At 38.9% G+C, this 21,903-nt stretch overlaps 1 protein-coding gene across 2 annotated transcripts in view; it reads left to right on the top strand.

Annotated features, from left to right (window-relative positions):
* Positions 1–21,903, top strand: part of LOC128890146 (FH1/FH2 domain-containing protein 3) — a 256,606-nt gene that overhangs the window by 160,895 nt on the left and 73,808 nt on the right. For both annotated transcript variants that reach the window (XM_054148384.1, XM_054148383.1), the window contains exon 3: positions 9,601–9,659. In XM_054148384.1, the coding sequence (XP_054004359.1) occupies positions 9,601–9,659 (59 nt within the window). The remainder of the gene's footprint in view (positions 1–9,600; positions 9,660–21,903) is intronic.

The raw sequence follows: 21,903 nt of genomic DNA, 5'->3' as shown, positions 1-21,903 counted from the left end.
CTAAATATTGAGTTTTATTTTAATTTTAGATCACGTGTCTCAAAAGATTAAATAAGTTGAAACGCATTAATAAATTATTGGAATTGTTCTTCTAAACAGCTTGAATTTTACTTTTATAAAAGAAAAGTTAAATACCGTAAATGAACATCCGTAAATTGAACAGCATGAAACATCTAGACGACATCACTTTAATATTGTCTCAGTCGTAGAACGTCTCTCATCCTGTTATCAACTACGATAAGAAAGATTGATGAATCGGACGTCCTTGGCCCGATTCGCGTCTCCTAGAATCCATCGAAACGGATGTGTCCCTGTTTTCGAACTTTCAGGAAACGACAACTTTCAACGGAAGCGCAGGCAACGAGCAGGTCATCCAGCTACTAGACGCGTGACGTGTTCAACGAGTCGAGTGTAATTTCACTTGTCACGAAAAATGACAACTTGTCAAACCGCGGTGAATGCGAACTGTGCGAAGTACGCCGCATTGAGCGTAACTACGCCGAGCAGCCGGACCCCGGATTATGCCATAATTGAACTACCTGGAACTAAAGCGAAACGGCTTGAAACTTATCGAAATTAGAGAGAAATTTCCAGCGAATTAGCAAGTGCTGCGAGATCCGACCGGCTCGGACGGAAGTTACAAGTGTTTTCATTGCAATTTCGGATTAACTGGTGAATCCGAAAGAGGAGGATCGATTCTCACAAAGTTCTCTCGAGTATTTGATAAAGGTTCGATGTAATTTTAAAGGTAGACGTTTGTAGATGAAATTTATTCGCGAGTTTGGTGTAAGTTGCATTTAACGCGAAATTGAAGGAACTCCCGATGAAGTTGAGTTTGCATGAGTTAGACTTGGAACGATTTTACAGTCTTCCAAAGTTGAGGTTAATCTTTCGTGGTCATGTTATAGTCTGGCGTTTTACCAAGACGTGGTCTTTAAAAATCGTGTTAATGAAGAAGCTTGATGTTCATTCTAACGTTAACGATATTAAATTTAATATACTAATACTGAACAAAAAATTATAAGAGAAAATTATATCAAGTGTATATTTACACAGAATTCCTGCAAAATCTCGAGACGAAAATTAATTATAGTGCATTGATAGGGCAATTCAGCAACAGTAACGAGTCCACATTCAAAATATATGTGTTGCAATATTAAATATAATACACTAATACTGAAAAAAGAATTATAAGAGAAAATTATATCGAATGTATATTACATAGAATTCTTGCAAAATCTCGAGACGAAAATTAATTATAGTGCATTGATGAAAAGGGCAATGCAGCAACAGTAACGAGTCCACATTCGAACTATATGTGTCGCAATATTAAATTTGATACACTAATACTGAAACAAAATTGTAAGAGGAAATTATATCGTGTGTATATTACATAGAATTCCTGCAAAATCTCGCGACGAAAATTAACTAAACCGTAAGGATGAAAATGGCAACAGCAGTAATGTGTACTCATAACACAAAGAAATTAACCCTTTCGCCCCCTCGACGTTAAACTTCAGAAAACTCCATCAGGAAGTGTCAATTTACCGCCACTTCGTAACGACGCGCAAGAAATCCCCGTCGCGCATTAAAGCCACTGGATGCAAGAGTATCGATAATCGGTATTCGGAGAAACTTTGTAGACTATCGGTCGTCGTCGTCAATTGAAAACCGCTTCGGGAGCAGGAGGGTTATCGCGTCGAACCTTCCTTCCCCTGTCTCTTCCAGTTTCATCCTCCTCCTCCCCCCCATCCCCACCCACGGTACTACCGGGTGTTCCGTCCTCTCGAGTCGCGATTAATGCGCCATTAAAGGAGATTGGAAATCCTTTCGTCGGGACTTTCGTCGTCGTGCTTACGGACAGCGAAGTTCCCACGAGCATCGGCGCACCGGCCAGGATTTTGCATTCCATTTGCAAGGGAACGTTTCCCCCGGCTGGTTTCCATTCTCCCGTGGGTGCACTCGGGGTGCCAGCAAGCTGGCAAACGCCCGCCACCCGAACGGGAAGGGCGGGGATCGCATTTACATGGAATTCCGGCTCCTCGAGTCGATTTCGAGGACCGGCACCCGCGATACGATCGACTTGTTTTTCCGGGGGAACCACTCCGCAGCCATTCTCTAAGGTCGAACATCTCCTGGATGTCGTTAGACGTTTCGCAGAAACATCGAGGGAAATTTAGAATTAAACTGTTCAACCCCCGATACGCGATATTGTACCCTTTGCTGCTGGGGACGCGTGTTAGACGCCCTCGCGTGTTCAGATGAATACAAAAAGTATATTACGTTCTGGCAGCTTTGAGAGATTTGTTAAACATTTTTCAGGAACAATACGATACAAATTGTGCATAAGAACGAATTTTATTTATCGAGTTTTCTATGTACTTCATCTCTATGTATTTTGATACAACACATTGAGCAAGTGATCATAATCTAGGTTTCTTAGTTTATTGCTTCAAGTCATATATGGATTATACAGCGTATATACAAGACAAGCAGATTTATCAGGCTGGCTGAGTTGCAGAATATTGAGTATAAAGATGAAGATTTTCAAGATGGTTTCATAACTCGATTGATAAACGATTCGATGAAACATGAGGATTCAAATCCCTGCCCAACGGTTTGATCAGCCAATCTACTTCATTTTCTTACATAAGGGACGAAACCTTGGAAGGTCTTAAGAAAATGCTAATCAGATCATTTGGAAGTTAAAGAGCGCCTTTGGCGGATACGTGTTCACAAGGCGAAACAGTTGCGTTAAATCTCTTCATTCTAGCGAAGGAAACACTATTTACTTCATCATCATCGTAAAATTAAAGCGAATGGTTATTCATGAGCCGAAATTAGGAAACGGTTAGTGAGAAGTTAGCCTTTATGTACAGTGATACTTTTGTAACTGCCTCTAATATCAGTCTTTTAAAATAAAATACTATATTTCAAAGATTTGTTAAATTTTTTTAATGAATGCAAAATAAATGTGATGTTTGAAATAGATTTAAAATCGTTACTATTTGTTTCAAATATCACATGCTGCGGTACCATAGGAATTGAAAAGAAATCGTATATCTGTATATAAAACAACCTTGAAATCATCTAAATGTGTAGAGGAATAAATGTTTAGAAGCCTAGGCGCAGACTTTTTGAACCCATTCTCTAAACAGAATTCGAAGTAACAGACACTATTCTTCGTTCTATTTCAAATCATTTCTGCTCTGTGTAATAGTAAATTACGTACAAACAATATATGAAAGATTTATTTTAATTTGTAATTCTAATTTTCCTTCCATTGTTCTTTACGAATATTTTTGTATACAGAAAAAGCCCCAAATCAGAAATGTATATTATTCTAAACAATAGTGTCTAAGACCTACGTAAGACAAACGCAGTATTATCTGAACTACACGTGACAGTGTAATTGAGTTCAATTTTGAATCCTCGTCTTCATAAAACGCTGCATTCATAGCACTTAATTTTCTACTTCCAAGCATCGAGGGATTTGCTAAGATTGCAAGCCAAGAGAATCTTTTCTTGCCAACAACTTGAATTTTCAAGCAAAATGTTACAGGTAGTACAAGGTCGGAACTCTTTACTGGTGAATTATTTTTGAATCCGCAATGGCCACTGATAAATGGAAAGGAGAGTTGTGTTTTTTGTTTGTAGCCATAATATATAATAAATCATAAGTCAAGAATATACAGCAGACTTTATTTTAGACATTGGGATATTTAAAAGTATCGGTCAATTCCTTTGTGTAACTTTTACTATAACGTACAGTTTCTGTATGCTGAGGTGTTTAAAATTGTCCATTCAGTACAATTGCTTGATTGGAAATTCAAGGTTAATTAATTTTCCTTTCGAAAGTAGGAAAGGGGGAATAGAAAGGGAGAATTGGTGAGGAATAGGTGACGATATTCATTCGGGGAAAGCGCAGTTGAGAATGAAGAGTGGTGAATTAAACTCTGGAATGCGGTCGTGCGTACTATGAAAAGATAGACTAAAATACATCGCACAATCACATTCACATTGTCAGTTTACTTTTAATTATTCTCATTCCCAAACTGTAAGAAATGCCAGAAAAACGTAACAAGATTTTCTTCGACATATCCCTTGTGAAATCTGGTACAAGAGAAAATTAACGCGAATGTTTTCTTTAATTACTCACGAATATAAGCTAACTTGACGATTTTTAGATATAACACTATTTTTTTTTTATATTTCAGTATACTGAACAATGTATCGGCAGTTCGGGCATTGACTTTTTTAGTTCCTTAATGAAATAAAAGGCGCACTGTCCGTTCGAAAGCGCGGGAACCCAATCACGACGATGTGAAACTTGAAATTACTTAAATTCGTTCCTTAAACTTCATTTCCCGTCGCGAAAGCGCCAAAAGAGCTTGCCGCCACAGTAAATCGAAAATCGCGCCGAGTCATCTACCTCCAAAGAGTTACACGTCGTCTCGCTGCCATCAAACTTTCAGGCAATTCAAGCCCGCGACGTCATCGCGTACCCTAACCAGAACCGTGGAAGATTAAAGGCGCGACGTTAATACGCGAATTATGGAGTTTGTTATTGCGATTGAAAAATAGTACCAAGTTTTAAGCGACTACGGAATCGCATCTCCGCGGGGGCCAGGGAAACTTTTGATCCTCGCTTACCTCGCGGCCCCGGCTATCTCGTAAACAAACCATTTCCATGAGAATCGAGGGAAAAGAAGCTGGAGGAATGGGTCGACGCGTAGGAATGGGATCAAGTGCGATGGATAGCGAATTAAAGTCAATTTGGACATTCAACATTTACTTCGAGAATTAAATTCGAGAATTTTAGTTCCTGTTTTTGGGGGATGAATTAACTTTGAAGTAACTCCAATTTTTCAATATATCTTCATTTATTCGTGCAATATTTTGTTCGATCATATAAGAGGAAAATGAATAATGTAATACAAATGCAATAATTATATAATACTGTGGATGTTTATGCCGATTCATATTTTTATACACGCATGCGAAAAATAGAAACATAAATGAAAGTATGTTCTGTCTTCAAAATTATGTACTTTATGCATCATACATTTATATGTAGAACAAAACTTAAATTTGTATAATTAATTACTGAAAAGATATTTTCCATCAAAGAGTAAGCCATAGTAGAATACAAATATTTTTTTTTTAAGTAATTTACATAGAATATTGATACTTTTTTTTATTTACTTTCATTAAACCTCTATGAAACTCTCTAATAATTATATGGCGTTACATAGGTTTGTACATGTGAATGGTGACATTTATTAAGTACATACAATGAATACCTAAATATTGAGCCTTATTAAATTTCTGCTTCTATCTTTAGTCTTATCACCGTGACATAAAAATGTAGCTTCGGATCCATTTGTAAGATGCTTGTTTCCATCGCTACTCATCGGAGTCTCTTAAGAGAGTTGAAACGCGGGTGCAGAGGTTGCTCGAATAAATTAAAAACTTTCCGGCACGGGGCCAAGTTCAATGTCGGAGCTGACTGGGTCCCCGACGTCGTTTGTCGTCGTCGTCGTCGTCGTCGTTTACGTTTCCACGTAAACACGCGCCGGCGTGGCTTCTTTTCTTCGCCTTGTATTCAATCCCAGTCCGCGTAATTACTGCATATTGTCCCGCGGTAATTGCACGAGAACAGACGTCAAACAAACACGGAGGGAACGCGTACTCGTCCATCGTAGAAAGTAGAATTTCAATCTCCCGAGAATCGAAATAGAAATTTCGAAAGTCGAACCACGCGTCACGTGGGAGGACGGGAGCGAAATCGAACTCTATTCGCTGTAAATCATTCCTAACGTATGAAGTAATGAAATGGTCAACATACATGCATACACAAATCTATACGTACAGAATTATTTAAAAAAATAATTATACCTTGTACATATAGAAATCACCACACGAAATATTACAATCTTCTAATGAAAGTATCATTTCAATAACAAACACTACATGTTCTGGACATCTCGAATCAAGCGATAATTATTCCCTTGCTTCAACATTTTAAAATAATAATATTTACAACATAGTACAGATTTAGATGCAAATAATACAAGAAAGTAAGAAACAGACTTGTTTCCTCATCGGTAGACAGTCGCTACATTAACATCCTGTTGAAAACAAACACTCGACGTAGAAATACTCATCTATTAGCTTACAAACACGAGAAGATTAGTGCACGCGATGAGCGAAAATTCCGTTCAGTTAGTTTCCGCTGCGTTCAGCGAACCTCGGTCGGCGCATGTTGCACGCCCGTGTGCGATTCGTCACATTGTAATTAACTCCTTTCAAGGGTACAACCTGCGTTCTACAGAAAAAAGTTACAGTGAAGCAAGACTTCCACGAATATTACACTAATGATCACGACTACGTCGGGATTAATGTTAAACTCGGGATTCGTGGGATCGGATACAGCGGACCTTGGGCAGGATGGGTACAAAATACATTGCACCTAAAAGCCAACACGTATGAACGTATGCACGTTCAGATAAATGAAAGAGAAGATCGATAAGATACAAGTGATGCTAGATTTTTTGAGAGATGACATCAATGAATTTAAACTTACGATAGTTGTTTACTCCATTTTTTGAAAAATCTTAAATTTAAGTGTCAAAGCACTTGGTGTAGTCATAATTTCTTTATATTTATAATAACTTTCCTGAATAATAAAGATTAACACCATTAAATGACAAAATCTTTTTGGCCATTGAATAATAAATAATTTATTTCAGAGGGTATTTTTTACGGCTAATAGGAGTGCATGAACCATAATAGTAAACGATCTTCACAATACAATATACTCTGTATTCACAGAATCTACCAACCTCAGATTTCGAGGTTTCTACAACCTCCAGGTGTTCCAAGAGTCCCAAGTATCTCGAGGACACCTGGTACCCTTGAAACTCCTGGTAATCCTCAAGATCCTTGGGATGTCTGGAGTAGTCCTAGATCTCCGGGACCTCCTGCAACCCCAGGAATCTCTGAAATCCTTCAAGACTTTCAACAACCTTGAAATTGACAGAGACGTTACAAATTACTAGGTCTGAAGTTGTTATCGAGTGTAGAGCTACCTTTGTACCGTACCATATGCCAAGGGATGGTATCAGCTTATTACAGAGCTATCTCTGTAGAGTATCGAGGAAAGTGTATCGGATATTACGTACTCGCGGTCGTCCGTGGATGCTTTCATGTATCCGAGGTTATGCATGAAGTCCCACAAGTTCAAGAGCGCCACTTTATCATCTCGTGAATCGTGGCACTTTCGTATCGATTCACAGGTGTTCGGTACGGTGTCCTTTGTGGCCAACATATGTAATGTGTTGCGAGTGTGGTATATGTTCCCACCATTGCGAGATAATCCGTTTTGAATCCCGAACAGTGGCATTCGAAACAGATTCTCTGCATCGAGTCTCGCGATGCTCTTTAAAATTTGTCTAGTCCTAATAATTTTATGTGAACGTATTTTTGAATATGTGTCAATTGACCTCTGTTTTACTGAACACCTCAATAACGACCAAAAATCCTAACACAGGACATGACTTTCATGCACAGTCCATCGCTGCAATTAAACAACTCCAAATATTTCACAATGTCGCAGACGGATATCTTCCTAAATATTATCACATCGTGTTCCCTAGCACGAACTAATATCGCAAGACGAAGACTACAGTTTATCGAGACCATTCTGCAACAGCATCAGCAGCTTTTTTCCTCGATCGCGTCACCGTCGTGTCGCTTAGGCGAAGGAAGGGCTTCGGGATACCGATTTCTCATCGTGACTCGAACTTTTCACGAAGACACAATCGCGTTTAATCGCGGATCGATCTCCGTCGTCGGAATCGCAAGCAGCGAGCAACGCTCGCATAAGCAGCGGGTTGTCCTGTTGCGCGCGCGTGCATGTGTGGGAAAAGCAGAACGCGCAATCGTGCTTCGTCTCGCTCGTTTAACGAGCGGAAACATTATTAACGCGCGTACGTACCCGACTTTTTCGCCCCGGATGCGTTTGACGCTCAGGTACGCCGTGGTGTCTTCGTCTTCTTCTTCTTCTTCTTCTTCTGCCCTCCGCCGTGCTCCACTGTTTCTCCTCCCTCTCGTTTTTTTTTTCTGCTGACTCTGAAATCCATTGTCTACGCGGTCGCCGTAGTTTCTCAGGGACGCGTGGCGTGGGAAGGTTCGCAGGGCCTTAAAGTTCGCGACTAGCCAAGGTGCGCGGAGCGTATTCCGAATCGGGGAGCCACTCTAACCCAATTCGTAACGAATCGTGCATGCATCGAGCATGTGTGAGAATTTTATTAGAAATAATTGGCGACGAACAGCGTTCTTTTTAATTAAAATGTACGAGACACTAGTGGCTTGTTTGGTGTAAATAATGAAAAGCACGAGACAAGTAGTTAGTTTAGTTTATTTATTTCTTAAGGGGACGTTATTTGTTTTACGTTGATTATTCCGTGTTTTGGTCCAAGCTTACCTGATACCAATCACAGGTTTGTTTTATACAATCAGTCCCATAAATATTCGTACCATATGATAGGTTTGGTATTTTCAAATAAATGTTTCATTATAAATATGAACATGAATAAACTATACACTTGTACGTATTTATAACGAAATATTTATTTGGAAATATCAAAACTATTATTTAATTTAATCAAACTTCTTCAATAGACATAGAAGATACTAGCATTTATGGGACTGACTAGATATTACAATCCTCGCAATCTAATTCATATTGTACTTATTCTACTTTGATATATCTGATTTTAACTGAATAATGAGACACGTAGACTTGAAGACCTGCTGCAATCCACCTTTGTGTGTAGTTGGTGAAGATGACTGAGATCAGAGGAAGGAAAGAGAGATTGAAGATGTTTCTGTACGTTTGAGAATTTTATTACAAATAATAGGTATCGAGTAGATTCTTTAAAATTAATATATATATGCACACAAACCTCAACTACATACAGTCCTATCTATAATGAGCTGATACAATGAATGAAAATTATTATTCAAGTAAAAATGCGAACTTGAATAAATATCCTGAAAAGTAACTTTAAGCTTGAAAAACACTGCAAACACAAATGCAGCTGATAAATGCTCGCACCTAGCCACGAGGACTCACAACTCAGGCAAACACATTCCATATTATTAATTAATTCTCAACACCAAAGAGCACGTCTGATGTTTATTTTTACACAATTCCTCCATGACACAATACTGCGCATCTGCCGAAATCTCCATCCAGATAACAATTTCGCCCCCTTTAAACATACTCAAACACACGTTGCACACACATGCCGCAAACTCGCGCACGCATACTTGAGCGTTGAGCAAGAGCTCACGCAGGCCCAATTAAGTAATTACCCGGCTACTAGGCTCGATTAATTCGCGGCCAAGAATAATTAGCCGCCGTCTATGGTGTAAGAAATAATTACCCGCGGTTGCGTCGCGATGCTTTTCCATCCGTAGCCCCGCGCATGTCTCGAATGCTTAACCCACTTTTATCATGCGTCGCGGCTTCCGTCGATTCTGCTATATGCGAACCGTTCGCTGATTTCGTTCTTTTTTCTCTCTCTGTTGCAGCCGAAAGAACTCGATCGTTCTCAGGACCCAGCTGTCCGTGAGGGTGCACACTATCATAGGTGAGTATCGGATCCTTGATTCGAATCTAACCGCCGCCGTGCCTCTCACGATCCACTTCGACGTATCGTCTGACACGACGATTCCTCGACCCCCAGCCGGCATCGTTGGGTGAAATCTAGTTTTCTGCTCGCTACGTTTCCACCCGATGCTCCTCGAGGAATTCCTCGTCGCGTGGTTGGTATCGTTCGATCAGCGATGCCGGTAAGGCGGTGCCCTCGTGCCCCGTGGCTCGTGGTATTGACAATGACGTGTTCATCTTTCAGACACCGGATATGTCTCGTAATGTCAACAAGCTAAAGCAACTTGTTAACATTGATCTTTAACTGGCAAAGTGGAAATTAAACTGTTCACGATGAGGTGTGACAATATTATTTTAGAAATATTTTAGAAGCTACAAGTTGTATCGAGCTTGCAAGAAAATAACTTATATTTACCTTTATCATAAAATACGAAGCACTTTGGCATTACGAGATAATTGTGTAAAATTTCTAATGTTTTTTTTTTATATATATCAAGGAATAGTTTAGACAAAAATAATATTCATAGAAAATAAATGTTTTATTGTCACGTATGCAATATCAGAAAAAGCTAAATAAAAATGACATTCGTGAATTTCAGTATAATTCATCAAGTGGCTGTCCCTCTTATCTCGGATCCTAGATATTTAAACAGGAACAACAATCGAGTAAAGTTGCTCCTGTGTGTTCGAACACGTCCACCAATCAAAGATTTTTAGATTTAATTCGAGCATTTGGCGACGACAGATTAATTAAAAAACGAATACGAACGAATAACGTTAATTAGCCTTGTCGTCGTGCGTCCGGAAACGATTTTCGTCGCGCGTATAATTGATCTAATTAAAGTTCCTTTCAAAAATTTTAAATTAAACTGCAATTTTCACATGAATATTGAATACAAAACGTCAGAAACGACTTTACAATTGCGCGAATCGGAATTTTTGAATTGCAAATCATCTCGGTAACAGAGATACGGGAACCCGCGTTGAAAATGCACAAGGGAGTCGGTGATTCGAATATTTCGTGCTACCATTTCATTAAATTCCGTGTCATCGAATCGTACTGCATTTCGAAATTCCGTGTTCCAAGCAACTGTGTCGAATCGCGGGGTATCGCGAGAGGAGAAGAAAAGTGAATCGTAAACGAGTCATGGTTTCAACACAGCGAAAAAATGCTTTAATGTAGAATTAGTGTTCGTGATTATTCGTTCGATGAAAATGATGCGTGGAGTAATGACCACTGTATAAAGTGCAGAACAGTGTAACAGCGACAAAAAATCGATCTAGTGGTTCACTAAGAAACCATAGGCCATTAATCACCGTGACGGGCGATGGTTAACCGCGCCATGCCTAGTAAAAACTCTGCCCGTTGACCGCGAAGCACTTATTCTTCTTAGTAATTTAATGAATTTAGGTTTACGTGGGCGGTTTATGTTGTTATTCGAACGAGAGATTTTTCATCAAACATTTCTCTATTTTCTTAAAGGAGAGTAAAATATGCTTGAAAATTTTTAATTTGTAAACTATCCAAAGAAGAAGTTACGCATTTTTATGTTCCTGACTGACAGGCTCGTCCAGTCCTTCATCAGGGTTAATTTGCGAAAAGTGGGTCGACGAAGGTCGACTGGACGCTCGACAATACACCTTATTGTGGGCGCAGGTTAATTGGAAAAGCGGTTACGTCACGTCGTTCCCGTCCTCTCTGGAATGACCAATTTCATCGAGCAATTAAATTGACGCATTGAAACGGTCGTAGGTTCGGGCGTGGACAGTATTTTTGCGGTCTCCTCCGCAAGCAATTATCCTCCGAGTCCTCGAGCGTTGAAAGCCTCTTCGTCTCTTCGTCTACGTCGCTCGAAAACGCCTTTCCTCGAGGCGGTCGGCCCACCGTTAAATCAGAATATTACGGGGGAAAATTGAATCGTGCGGCACGCGACGAGGTTTCCACGAAATCACCGTGAAAACGGCCTCGGCCGTTTTTCGCTTTCGACGAAAACGTAAACGCCCCTCGCCCCGTCGCGAAACACTCGATGCCTTTTTCCGATAAAAAGAGATTGATCGCCGTGAAGCGATGAAGAGCACCGACGAAACATCTTATTTTGTCAATCCCAGGATAACGCGATAGGCCGCGGTCGGTGGGGAGGGATTCGATGACGCAAAAAGTAATAAATGGTCCGTTGTGTTGCGACGGGGTTGCGAGGATACGCCCGCGATTTCAGCGGGAGAGTTATCGATGTTTACTCTTCGTAGGAAGAAATTCTTCGTCAAACAGTAGATTGTCTTCTCGGATTCAGGGCATTGGAGCTTCGTCCATGGGTACTGTGACTACTGTGGAATGACAATTCTTTTTTTAAAGAAAATTTTATTCGCGTACTTCTTTAAATTGTTGCATTTGCATTTACAATCACTATTTTAAGGACAAATTTTTAGAAGTTGCGAGAGAACATATTTGATTGTATTTAGATATACAGAAGGTGTAAAATAGGTATAAATAATATTAATATTCTTTCTAATTTATTAAGAATTGCTCGTAGAATTAACTAAGCCTAAATCATCCTAATAATTAGATACAAAATTTATGAACAAAATCTTACAAGTAGAATCCTTAAAGCAACCAAAAGAAAATATTAAATGCTGCCATCAAACTTGATTACATTAGTCTAATTAATTTCATATGGCTTCATGCTCCATGTACACCGTTCTGAAATCTAACAATCTTTCATTATTTATTTTATTTAAACCATTGCACATAAAAAAAAAAGAAGAAAACAGGCACACCCCATATTTTCTTTTCCCACACCTCAATAATGTAACCCAGCAACTAAACAATGTAGAATAACCAGCCTAGATAAAAGCGCTGGATAAAATCTGTCCGCGTTTCAGACAATTTGTTTTCGCAAAGTAACGACGTGTAATTACCGTGACGCATATTCTTAAAGCGCTATTGCATAGCTTCACTAGCCACGCAATCGAAACGCGAAATTCGGTTAAGCAGATTCCACTCTCGCGAGATTTGGAGACACAATGGGCGATTCTCCTCGTTACTCGGCTCTATTTTTCTTTTTTTCATTTAACGAACAGAGGCCTGTTGGTTCACGCGGTTCTGTACGAACTTCTGATGGACGATAAAAAGTTGGCGGCGTGAATTTTATCGCGACGCGTTGTTGTTTCAGTTGGGAGCGTGACTGCGTCGCTTTCATGCTCTGTAATACACCCGCGGTCTCTGCTTGCACAAGTGTAACTGATCTAACTAACCGTAATCGTGATTGTCCTCGTATTCGAGAGCGTTCAATCTCAAGTGTGCCGCTGCACTGCATACGCGTATGTATAGTGAAATTCAACTCCATAGAGCGTAGGGAATCGCTGGAACAAACCATTAGAGATTCGGTAGTTTGGAATCCTAGGAACTGGGGGGACATTTGCAATCTTTTGGGGAAGATGATATCGTACGTGTTACTCTCGAACTTTGCAGATACTTTTGAGTATATTCTGTGGAGACGTACTTAATTTTTTCGAGTATAAATAATTAATTTTGTGGAAGCAATGCGTTGTTGTATGCGGTGACTAATCCGGAGCATTCAGAACTGGATGATTTTTAAGTTTTTTTAATTCATCAGTACGTACTCTTAGCATGTGCTTCTAATAATTTTACCATCCACTCTAAGCTACAGTAAATAATATTTTAGGAATAACTTACACGAAGGAAGTCATACATTTTCAACAAATCGATTACCTCCATAAAACAAAAAAATTGAGAAACGCGATGAAATAATATACATTGTTTTTTAAAATTCCCTGTATAATATAAATTCAAATAAATATCGCAGAATGCATAAATACAAATATAGCTTTCATCTAACGGTGTATAAAATTAATAAGAAAGAATAGCGAAAAAATAATCGCCAGTAATGTTACAATTTTTGCGTGACTGGTGGAGTTAATAGATTTGTACAGTGAACGGCTCATATCTTGCGAAACAACAAGTAAAACGTCTTTTAGTGAAATCCGTCCAGAGTATGCAAAATATACACATTTGGATTGCTACATTGCAGACAGAAGATCATTAGACTTCGTTCGCAAGAAAAATGTTGACGTACGATACAAATGTTCCACCGTGTCTGCTGTTGATTACTATGTTACCCGTGTTGACACGTGGAGAATGTTAATGGACCGTTTGCGCATTTTTGAAGGGGGATTTCCTTTTCTTAAAAGAAATTGCAAGAATGATGGTAATTATGTACATGGTAAATCGTACGATAGAGTTACCTTCTGCACGTTCAGCTTGTTATTACGTCGGGAATCGGTCGTCGAGTTGCCTCTAATTTTATACGTCTGCAGAGAAACGTCAAGTAGATGACGACTAATTAAAAGCAATTAAGCTGTTGTCTAGTATGTTGTCGTTAGCGCGCGTCCCTTCGCGAAAGGGATGACGTGCAAAATGATAATTTGATTCAAAGAATACACGAGTGGATAAGAGAAATTCTATCGGTAACATCTGCTTGGACTGACACAGCTTTTGTAACGACTAATGACGTTTCTTGATCAGAACATAAAAATCTAAGGGTCTTTGAATTCCCTTTAATCTTGATCTTCATATTTCTTATAATGTTGGTTGATTGTGCTGAAAAAAATCAAGTGCATTTCTTACGAACGATGAGGACCTCTTATACTTAAATTTGGATTTTGTTCCCCGATAAGTATCGCAAATTATCTGTTCGTGGCTTAAAATCGCGCGCAATTCGAGGCAGGGCGACTTGCTCTCCAGCAAATCGAATACGAAAATCCGTTCGTCTGGCCCTTCGCTGAATTCACCTGCGGGCCATAGCCGTTCGTTGAACTCCGCGAAGGTGGTGGAGGAGATGATCGAAGGTCCAGAAAAAAAGAGCAGGACGCAAAGGGCGGATGGTAGGAGCGGAGGCCGATGCGGACCGTGCCGTTTTACATATTTTAACGGTTCTTCGTGTACCCCTGTCCTCGCGAAACCTTCCGGTTTAACGACTTAAAAGTCCTCTTTCCTGAAATTCGATTACATTTGAAAATATGTAAATTGTAATCCACCTTTGCCTACCAATCGATCAAAAAGCCTAAATTACTCCATTACTTACTTATTGGATAAATACTTATTCTGGAATTTATAATTGCTATTATTATATAAGTGTATTCTACTACAGTGTAATACTAAGTGTCACTGTATACGTTATACATGTTTATAAGGGTTAACCCATTCGCGTTCGTGCCAAGATGCGGCGAATATTATTTCGTTACCCTAATACGCGTCAGTCTCTTTTATCGCAAATGAAACGAGATTCTGGGGAGAAATTGAAATATATTAAAAGACGCTTGGGAGGTAATTTAAGGGAGATAAAATATCCTTCACGGGAAATATGCACAAAAGATGCTTGAAATGTAATTTAAGAGAGGAAGATACATCTTTTAGGTGAAATGGGCGCATAGAGGTATTTTAAATAAGGCAAAATTTCCTTTATGTGAAATAGATGCGACACGAATGTTTGATAAGTAACTAGTTTCTTTATAAAGGATCTTTATTTGGTGTTTAAAGAATTTAGTGATATTTGTGTAGAAACTCAGTGAGGTTGTTATTGACTCGTCAGCTGAAAGTCTTAAAGTGTGCTTAGAAGAAAATTATATAAAATATACATTTTGATTACTATATGATTATATAATTGCCTACACATGTATTATAATAATTATTATAATTGTATAGTATATAATGATTATTATTTAAACTATACTTTTGCGTTATCATGCTCTTTACACAGTTTTCATATTGTATAATTGTTTTCCTAGGCACAACCTACCCTAATTTCCAAATACACATTCGATAAAGTGATTTCTCACGCGTTAGCAGATTAAATCATGATCCACGGTCGAGGTTCGCTGCCTTCACCTTGGATAAACACCAAATTTTTCACTCGTTCGTCTTAGTTGTCTTTGTTTACGAGTTTGAAGTCTCCCGAGCCATCCAAAGAGTTCTAACGTCAGAGCTCGGGTTTACTTTCGAAGTTCGCAAGTTTTGCCTCCTGGCTGGTTTACTTTGTCGTTTCTCTTGTATTTGAATTTACATTTCCCGGAGAATCTTCGATGTTTACCTCTTTGTTATCGGAAAACTGATTTATAGATATTCTAGATGTTCTCTCGCCGTTAGAATACTTTGATTCAATCAGGGAACGCTGTACCATCTTGTAAAAATTTCCGAATACAATTTTGAATCGTCTGGAGCTATTTCACTTCAATGATTTCCAATATTCCTTTCGATTAGAAAAATCGACTCATGCATCGTCGGTCGCGAAAAAATGCGTTAACGGATAAATTCGCTTCGCGGGATAATGATTCGGCCGTTTTAATTTCGCCTCGGAGCGATGCCAGTTCCGCTTGTACCAATCTCCATTCCGTTATTAGTAATATGCTCGTTAATAAACGCTGTGCGTGACTCGGTCCGTCGAGCAAGGCCACGGAATTTTCGCGTGATCCCCAATTTTCGTGGGCAAACGTTTCGTAAACGCGAATGGCCAAATATCAGGTTGTACCGCATGAAATTGTTGATATTCGACCAGCTAAAGGTGAACCATGATTAACAAAGATAATAATTGAAGTTTGAAAGAAGGGCGGTAAAAAATGATTAATTACGGGGTTCCTTCAGCATCTGAATTATTAACTCTTTGACTGCGGGACGATTTTTGCTGAGAATTATAAGAGGCGTAGAGGTACAAATTTAAAAAAAAAAAACTTATAGGGATTCAGCTTATAGGGATTCAGCTTATAGGAATTGATGTAAAAAAACCAAAACAAAGATAAAAGTTTAAAAGTTGAAAGATCTTTTTTCTGAGATCTCATGATGGTCTGATCTTGTTGCTTAAAGAGAAGAAAACAATAGTCGAAGAAGCAAATTTGAAAAAAAATATCACCTTATAGAGAATGACAAAACGAAACTTTGTTGAATAATAGTTGAGTTATAGTTGATATAATTCTAACATTTCCTGCGCGTCAGTTCCAGAACAAAACGCAGCGATTCTCACGCATAGCGCGACACGCGGAGTCAGATTTCGCATATCCTCAGCAACTGCAGTCGAGTTTGTTCGGCCTTGAAATAGATTACATTTGGCACGTTTCACTCTTGTTCTAGATAAGCGACTGTCCTGGTGCGTGTCGAAAATTTCTGCCTCGATTGGACAAATATAGAGTATCTAAATAATGAAAGTATGAAACAACCACGTGGAGAACATAATTTCTTATGGAAGACAATATTTCAATATAGGATTCGAGATGTACAGGTTTGAAAATCTATTTAGAACAGCGTTTGTTTGAATAATAATAATTAAACGAGTTATGAAAATATGTTAAAATAATTCTGTACTAATTTCTAGACTTGTACTTTTATTGTGCAATTTATACAAGATTCCTTGATACAAATGAAAAATATCACAGCAAGAGTTATTAAACTATAAGAATGTTTAAAATCATTTTCTACTTTTATCTAACGACCTAGCAAAAAAAGCAAGAAACGGTTACTACAAGAATTACATCAAAGTAAATGACTAACTCAATAACATACGTAATGTGAAAATTTAATATGGTTTTGCTCATATAATTAGCCAATATTCTCATAAAAAAAATTGCACGTTTTCTTTCATCAACATCCTGTTCCTCGAAGAACATTTTCCATAAGTCGGTTACATCAACCTTCCATTAAAGACGTCATAAAACTCGATACGCTGATCGATTTCATTTCTCAGCGATCATTTTTCATTAAAATACAGCCTCCCGATGATAACAAAAAGTAGAGGAAACTTCAATCGAACGGCTAAAGTCGGCTCGAAACACGAAAATTATTGCATTTTACGAACGTACTCGATTAATTAAAACCTTGCCCGGCCGTAATCACGGGCGTTGGTAACTGCACAGTCGTTTACGCGTGCAGCAACCATGCTCGGCGCAGCTCGAGATCACGCGAAGCGTAACGCAGCCGACACCTCGTGCTTTTGCGTGCGATTTTCTTTCAAGCGCCACTCGCAGCACTCTTCGCCGCGGGCGGCTATCAGGAGATTTTTCTTTTTTATTCCTCTGTTACCTTGGCATCTCCGACGGAAACTGTCCAATTAAAGCTCGCTTTTCCTCATTAGGCGCTCCTACAGCTGAAGAAATTCTCGCCCCGATGCGATTTCCCCGTCGCCGGTAAAAAATTGCTCATGGTTGCTGGAATAACCTGGTGATTTTGTTGCAAATCGTGAATTAAGTAAATTAAATTGGAAGAGCTGTAAGATGAAAACAATTACTTATGCTTGATGAGCATATAGAACTTTGGTGATATTTTCTGATATATATTTGGTTCACTAATCGATCAACTTTAGACAATTTGTTCTGATTTGTTGCATGCATTGATTGCAAGCAAGACATTCTCTTTAAAACATATAAAATTACTTTCACGTTTTATTAAACAAGTAAATAGCGAAAGAAGCGATTGCAATGGTATCCATTAGGTATGAAAAGTTTTCCAAAAGGACCTCAGAATATTTTTTCTAAATAAAACACAAATACCAATGGTATGCATCCAATTTTTTTTTATCAATTCTAGACAAGAGTATACAAAACAACAATTAAGCGCGAAAGATGAGTATCCACAAGCATCCCTTGACGCCAAGGAACAATTACACACATACACCACTCGATGTGAAGACTACTTCAGGATAATACCTGAAAGGGGTTCGCAAGAAAAACGTCGGAAAATCCTACCCCAGATTTTCTCCAAAATTCAACTTGAAGAGACATCTAGAGGAAGCACTAGGCGCGTCTACCCGATATTTAGTTTCCCAAGGACGTTCTCTCGAAACCAACAAAAGACTCCATCGTGGACTCCGAAAGTCGCGGAGAAGGACGTTTCCGCTTTCTCGATTTTCGATGTGGCAATTCCGTCCATGGTCCCCACCGATACCTCTATCGCCGGAGACTCATTGTCAATGAAAGAGTCTCGACTGCAGCGGTCGGTGTTACGAGTCGGTGGGCTTGCTTAACGTCGCGAACAGAGAGGATCCTGGATGTAGAGGGAGAAAAAGAGAGAGACTTCTGCTTATATGGTCAGTGATTACGGAGGGGCCAAGGGCCCCAGGGCCTTGGGACCGCTATTCTTAGAAGATGGGTCCTTTCTCCTCTCTCTTTCTCTCTCTCTCGTTGCTTCCGTATCGGTGATGCTCCTCTCGCTCTCGTCCTCTCTTGCAAAGTCGCCCTCCCTTCGCCCCCACCGCTCCTCGATTCCGAGTCTTTCGTCTTGTGTACGGCCCCTACAGTGATTCCTAATTACCTCTGCTCGCGTACATCCGTCTCTGTTTCGCCCTTTGCCTCGTCGCCCCCTAGACTGCAACAACCGGGCATGCATAATGCATTTAAAGATCGCGTGATAGCGGCCGATTATGCGGTCGCGAGGGCCTCCTTTTCCGCGAAAGGCAGTCGCGAATTGGGTTCCTCGGATCGTAACTCGACGAGCAACAGGGGCGTGGTTGTGTCGAACGAAAGAAACGCGCGTCGGATAACGCGCATGAATGAAAACGATACTTTTCGTCGTGGCCCTGCGAAATTGATTGGAGATCACCGAGGTCGGCTGGGAATCGTTCGACTTTGAGACAGGATTTCGGCTTCAGGTTTCATGGATATTCGAGCACCTTTCACGTTTAATTGTAATCGCGGGCACTTCTAATTTCTACAAATTTGTTATATTCCATGCCGTTTGTGCTTTATTAAAAAACAGGACTGTAGAATACAGTTGATCTTTAAATATTCTGAAAGTAAATGAAGAAAAAAATAATACTTACGCCGATGAGAATTTAGTGACAGTACAGAAAACCTGATACTTACGCCAATGAATATTGTAGACTTCTTCTGGAAAATGTTTTATAATCGATTAACTCTGTTGAAATCTTCTTAAAATGCTCCTAAAAAAACGTTACAAAAGATCTAAAAATCCTAGGAAATTCTGCAGTGTGAACTGTTACAATCAAGATCGTTTGAAAATTTTGGTTATTCATTTACATTACAAACAGCACCACTTTTCAGTCACTATTATTAATCGAATCACTACTGCTATATTTTACTTAATTAAAAATGTTTCAATTTCTAGTGTTACCTATTGGTGCTCCTACCTAGAATAAATAATAACAATAAATATCTCGCACTTGTGTAACTGCTATAACGAGGAGGCTCCATCGCTAGGAATACAAGTAGAAGAGTCGTGATGAGAATCAGCCAGTTAGGGAGGATGACGAGTCGTTTCCACAGAGTCGTGGATCGTTCGTTCATAAACCACTGAGGAACATCGTGTAGAGGCGGTATTTAGAGGAAGATATTACTTAATAGTGGCTTAAGATTGCAGTCATCATTCGCAACGCGGATACTCCTTCCCTCCCAAACGACCCTTGTGAAATTACATACGGATCGTTTTCTAATTCTAAACGAGCCCAGGGTTTTCATTCTCCGTACAAAAACTCTCATCGTTGGAAGTTAATTTCAAACTTTGGAGGGTTCCATAATGTTCATATGTTGAATATAACACACATTTTAAACGGCAACGTTTGAATATATTTGTCCTTGGATGGCAGTTAAACCAAATTTAAATCTTTCAGTTCTGTTCGCTAAGAATTTTTATTTTTCTTTTTTTTTTTTGCGGAATTACAAAATTCGTCCATAGGTTCTTTAATTTTATATATCTTATTTATCATACGTATATAGATAAATTCAGTGGTTGCTTGGTGCAAAATCTTCCCAATCTTCTTAAAGATTTATTCTTATTAAAGGGATGTTTCGTCCATTGATATTTATGGTTCTGTCTGCAGCATATAGCACTAGCGAATATAAATAAATTCTTATTCCATTAGTATCTCCAGAAATTCTAAATTATTCCAGAATGTTATTTTAATTGAAATAATGTTCTAAATTATTTACTTTAGTTACTCTGTATACGACGTATGATACTAAAGAATTTATGGAACATTATAGTAACACATCTACGTCAGTATATCCCTACTGTATTTTGAACCAGAATTCCCAGAAAATTCCGAGAACAACACTGGTTTCTAAACATGTAAATGGTGGACATTTGTCAACGACGTTCGAGTTACCAACCTATTAATCCTCAGTTTCTTCCTCTTTCGCGATAGATTTCAACGATCCGTTATTATTTATGAATTCCCAAAAATTCGAAGAAATTTATGCTCTCGGGTCCGTGACGCGATAACGCGTGTTTTGACGTAATCTACGGACAATGCGTTAAAAGCCATCGGCGATAAATTCTCCAAGTCGTAGTCCTTGAACGTCGCGACACGTCCTTGCAAATTTGCGAATCACGTCGAGTATGGAAATTAGCTCAATTGGATAGTCGCCTCGAGGTTTCAGGAAAACATGAGACTGCGAGAGGTTCATGGTCTACTTTTTCCTGGTCCTTTTGCGTGGTACTTTCGTGTCGTTTTAATTTCCTCTGCATTCTTTGCGGTATGAGTAAGTGTTGGTAAGAGTTTTATTTATCACGTTGTGGACTTCTGAAACAAGAGCAAGATAATCTTGCAGTAAAATATTCCAGTGCAAGAAATAAGAAGTATTTGAACTGAAATAATTGATTTGAAAATATACCAACGCTTATAATAAAGAAACTTCTTGTTAAACGCAAACAAGAAAACAGAAAATTAGAAATTGACTAGTTTTTGTAGAACTACAAGTATAAGATTAGTGAAAATAAATAAATTCAAGTTCCGTTAATATCTTCAGAAATTCTGAATTATTTTACATATTATTTTAATTAAAATAATATTCTGAATTATTGTCAGATTGTAACATAATGTAGAAGTAACTAAAACACATTGATAGATATTATAGCATAATGCAATTTAACATTTTTCTAATCTCTCCAAAGATATTGGCACAAACTAAAATTATTTCAACTAAAACATGCCTGAATACAGAACGATGTCCACCGAATTACAAGCGAAATTATTCAAGTCCATTGACACGATTACGAAGCAATTAGTAACATTCAGGGCTCGCGATGCTCGATCGAGCGTTTATTCATGCGCACGACCGAAACCGTGACGTCAATTGTATCGCGGAAAATCGACGCCGACAGTTTCCGTTTTTCGTTTCTCTATTCGACGACGCGTACATCTTCGAGCTTCCAACGATAATGCATTTTGCGATTTTTTACCGGGCAAACGTCGAGCAACGGCTCC

This window comes from Hylaeus anthracinus, unplaced genomic scaffold (assembly GCF_026225885.1).
Source record: "Hylaeus anthracinus isolate JK02 unplaced genomic scaffold, UHH_iyHylAnth1.0_haploid 12000, whole genome shotgun sequence".
Taxonomy (NCBI): domain Eukaryota; kingdom Metazoa; phylum Arthropoda; class Insecta; order Hymenoptera; family Colletidae; genus Hylaeus; species Hylaeus anthracinus.
This window is presented reverse-complemented; position numbering and strand designations above follow the sequence as displayed.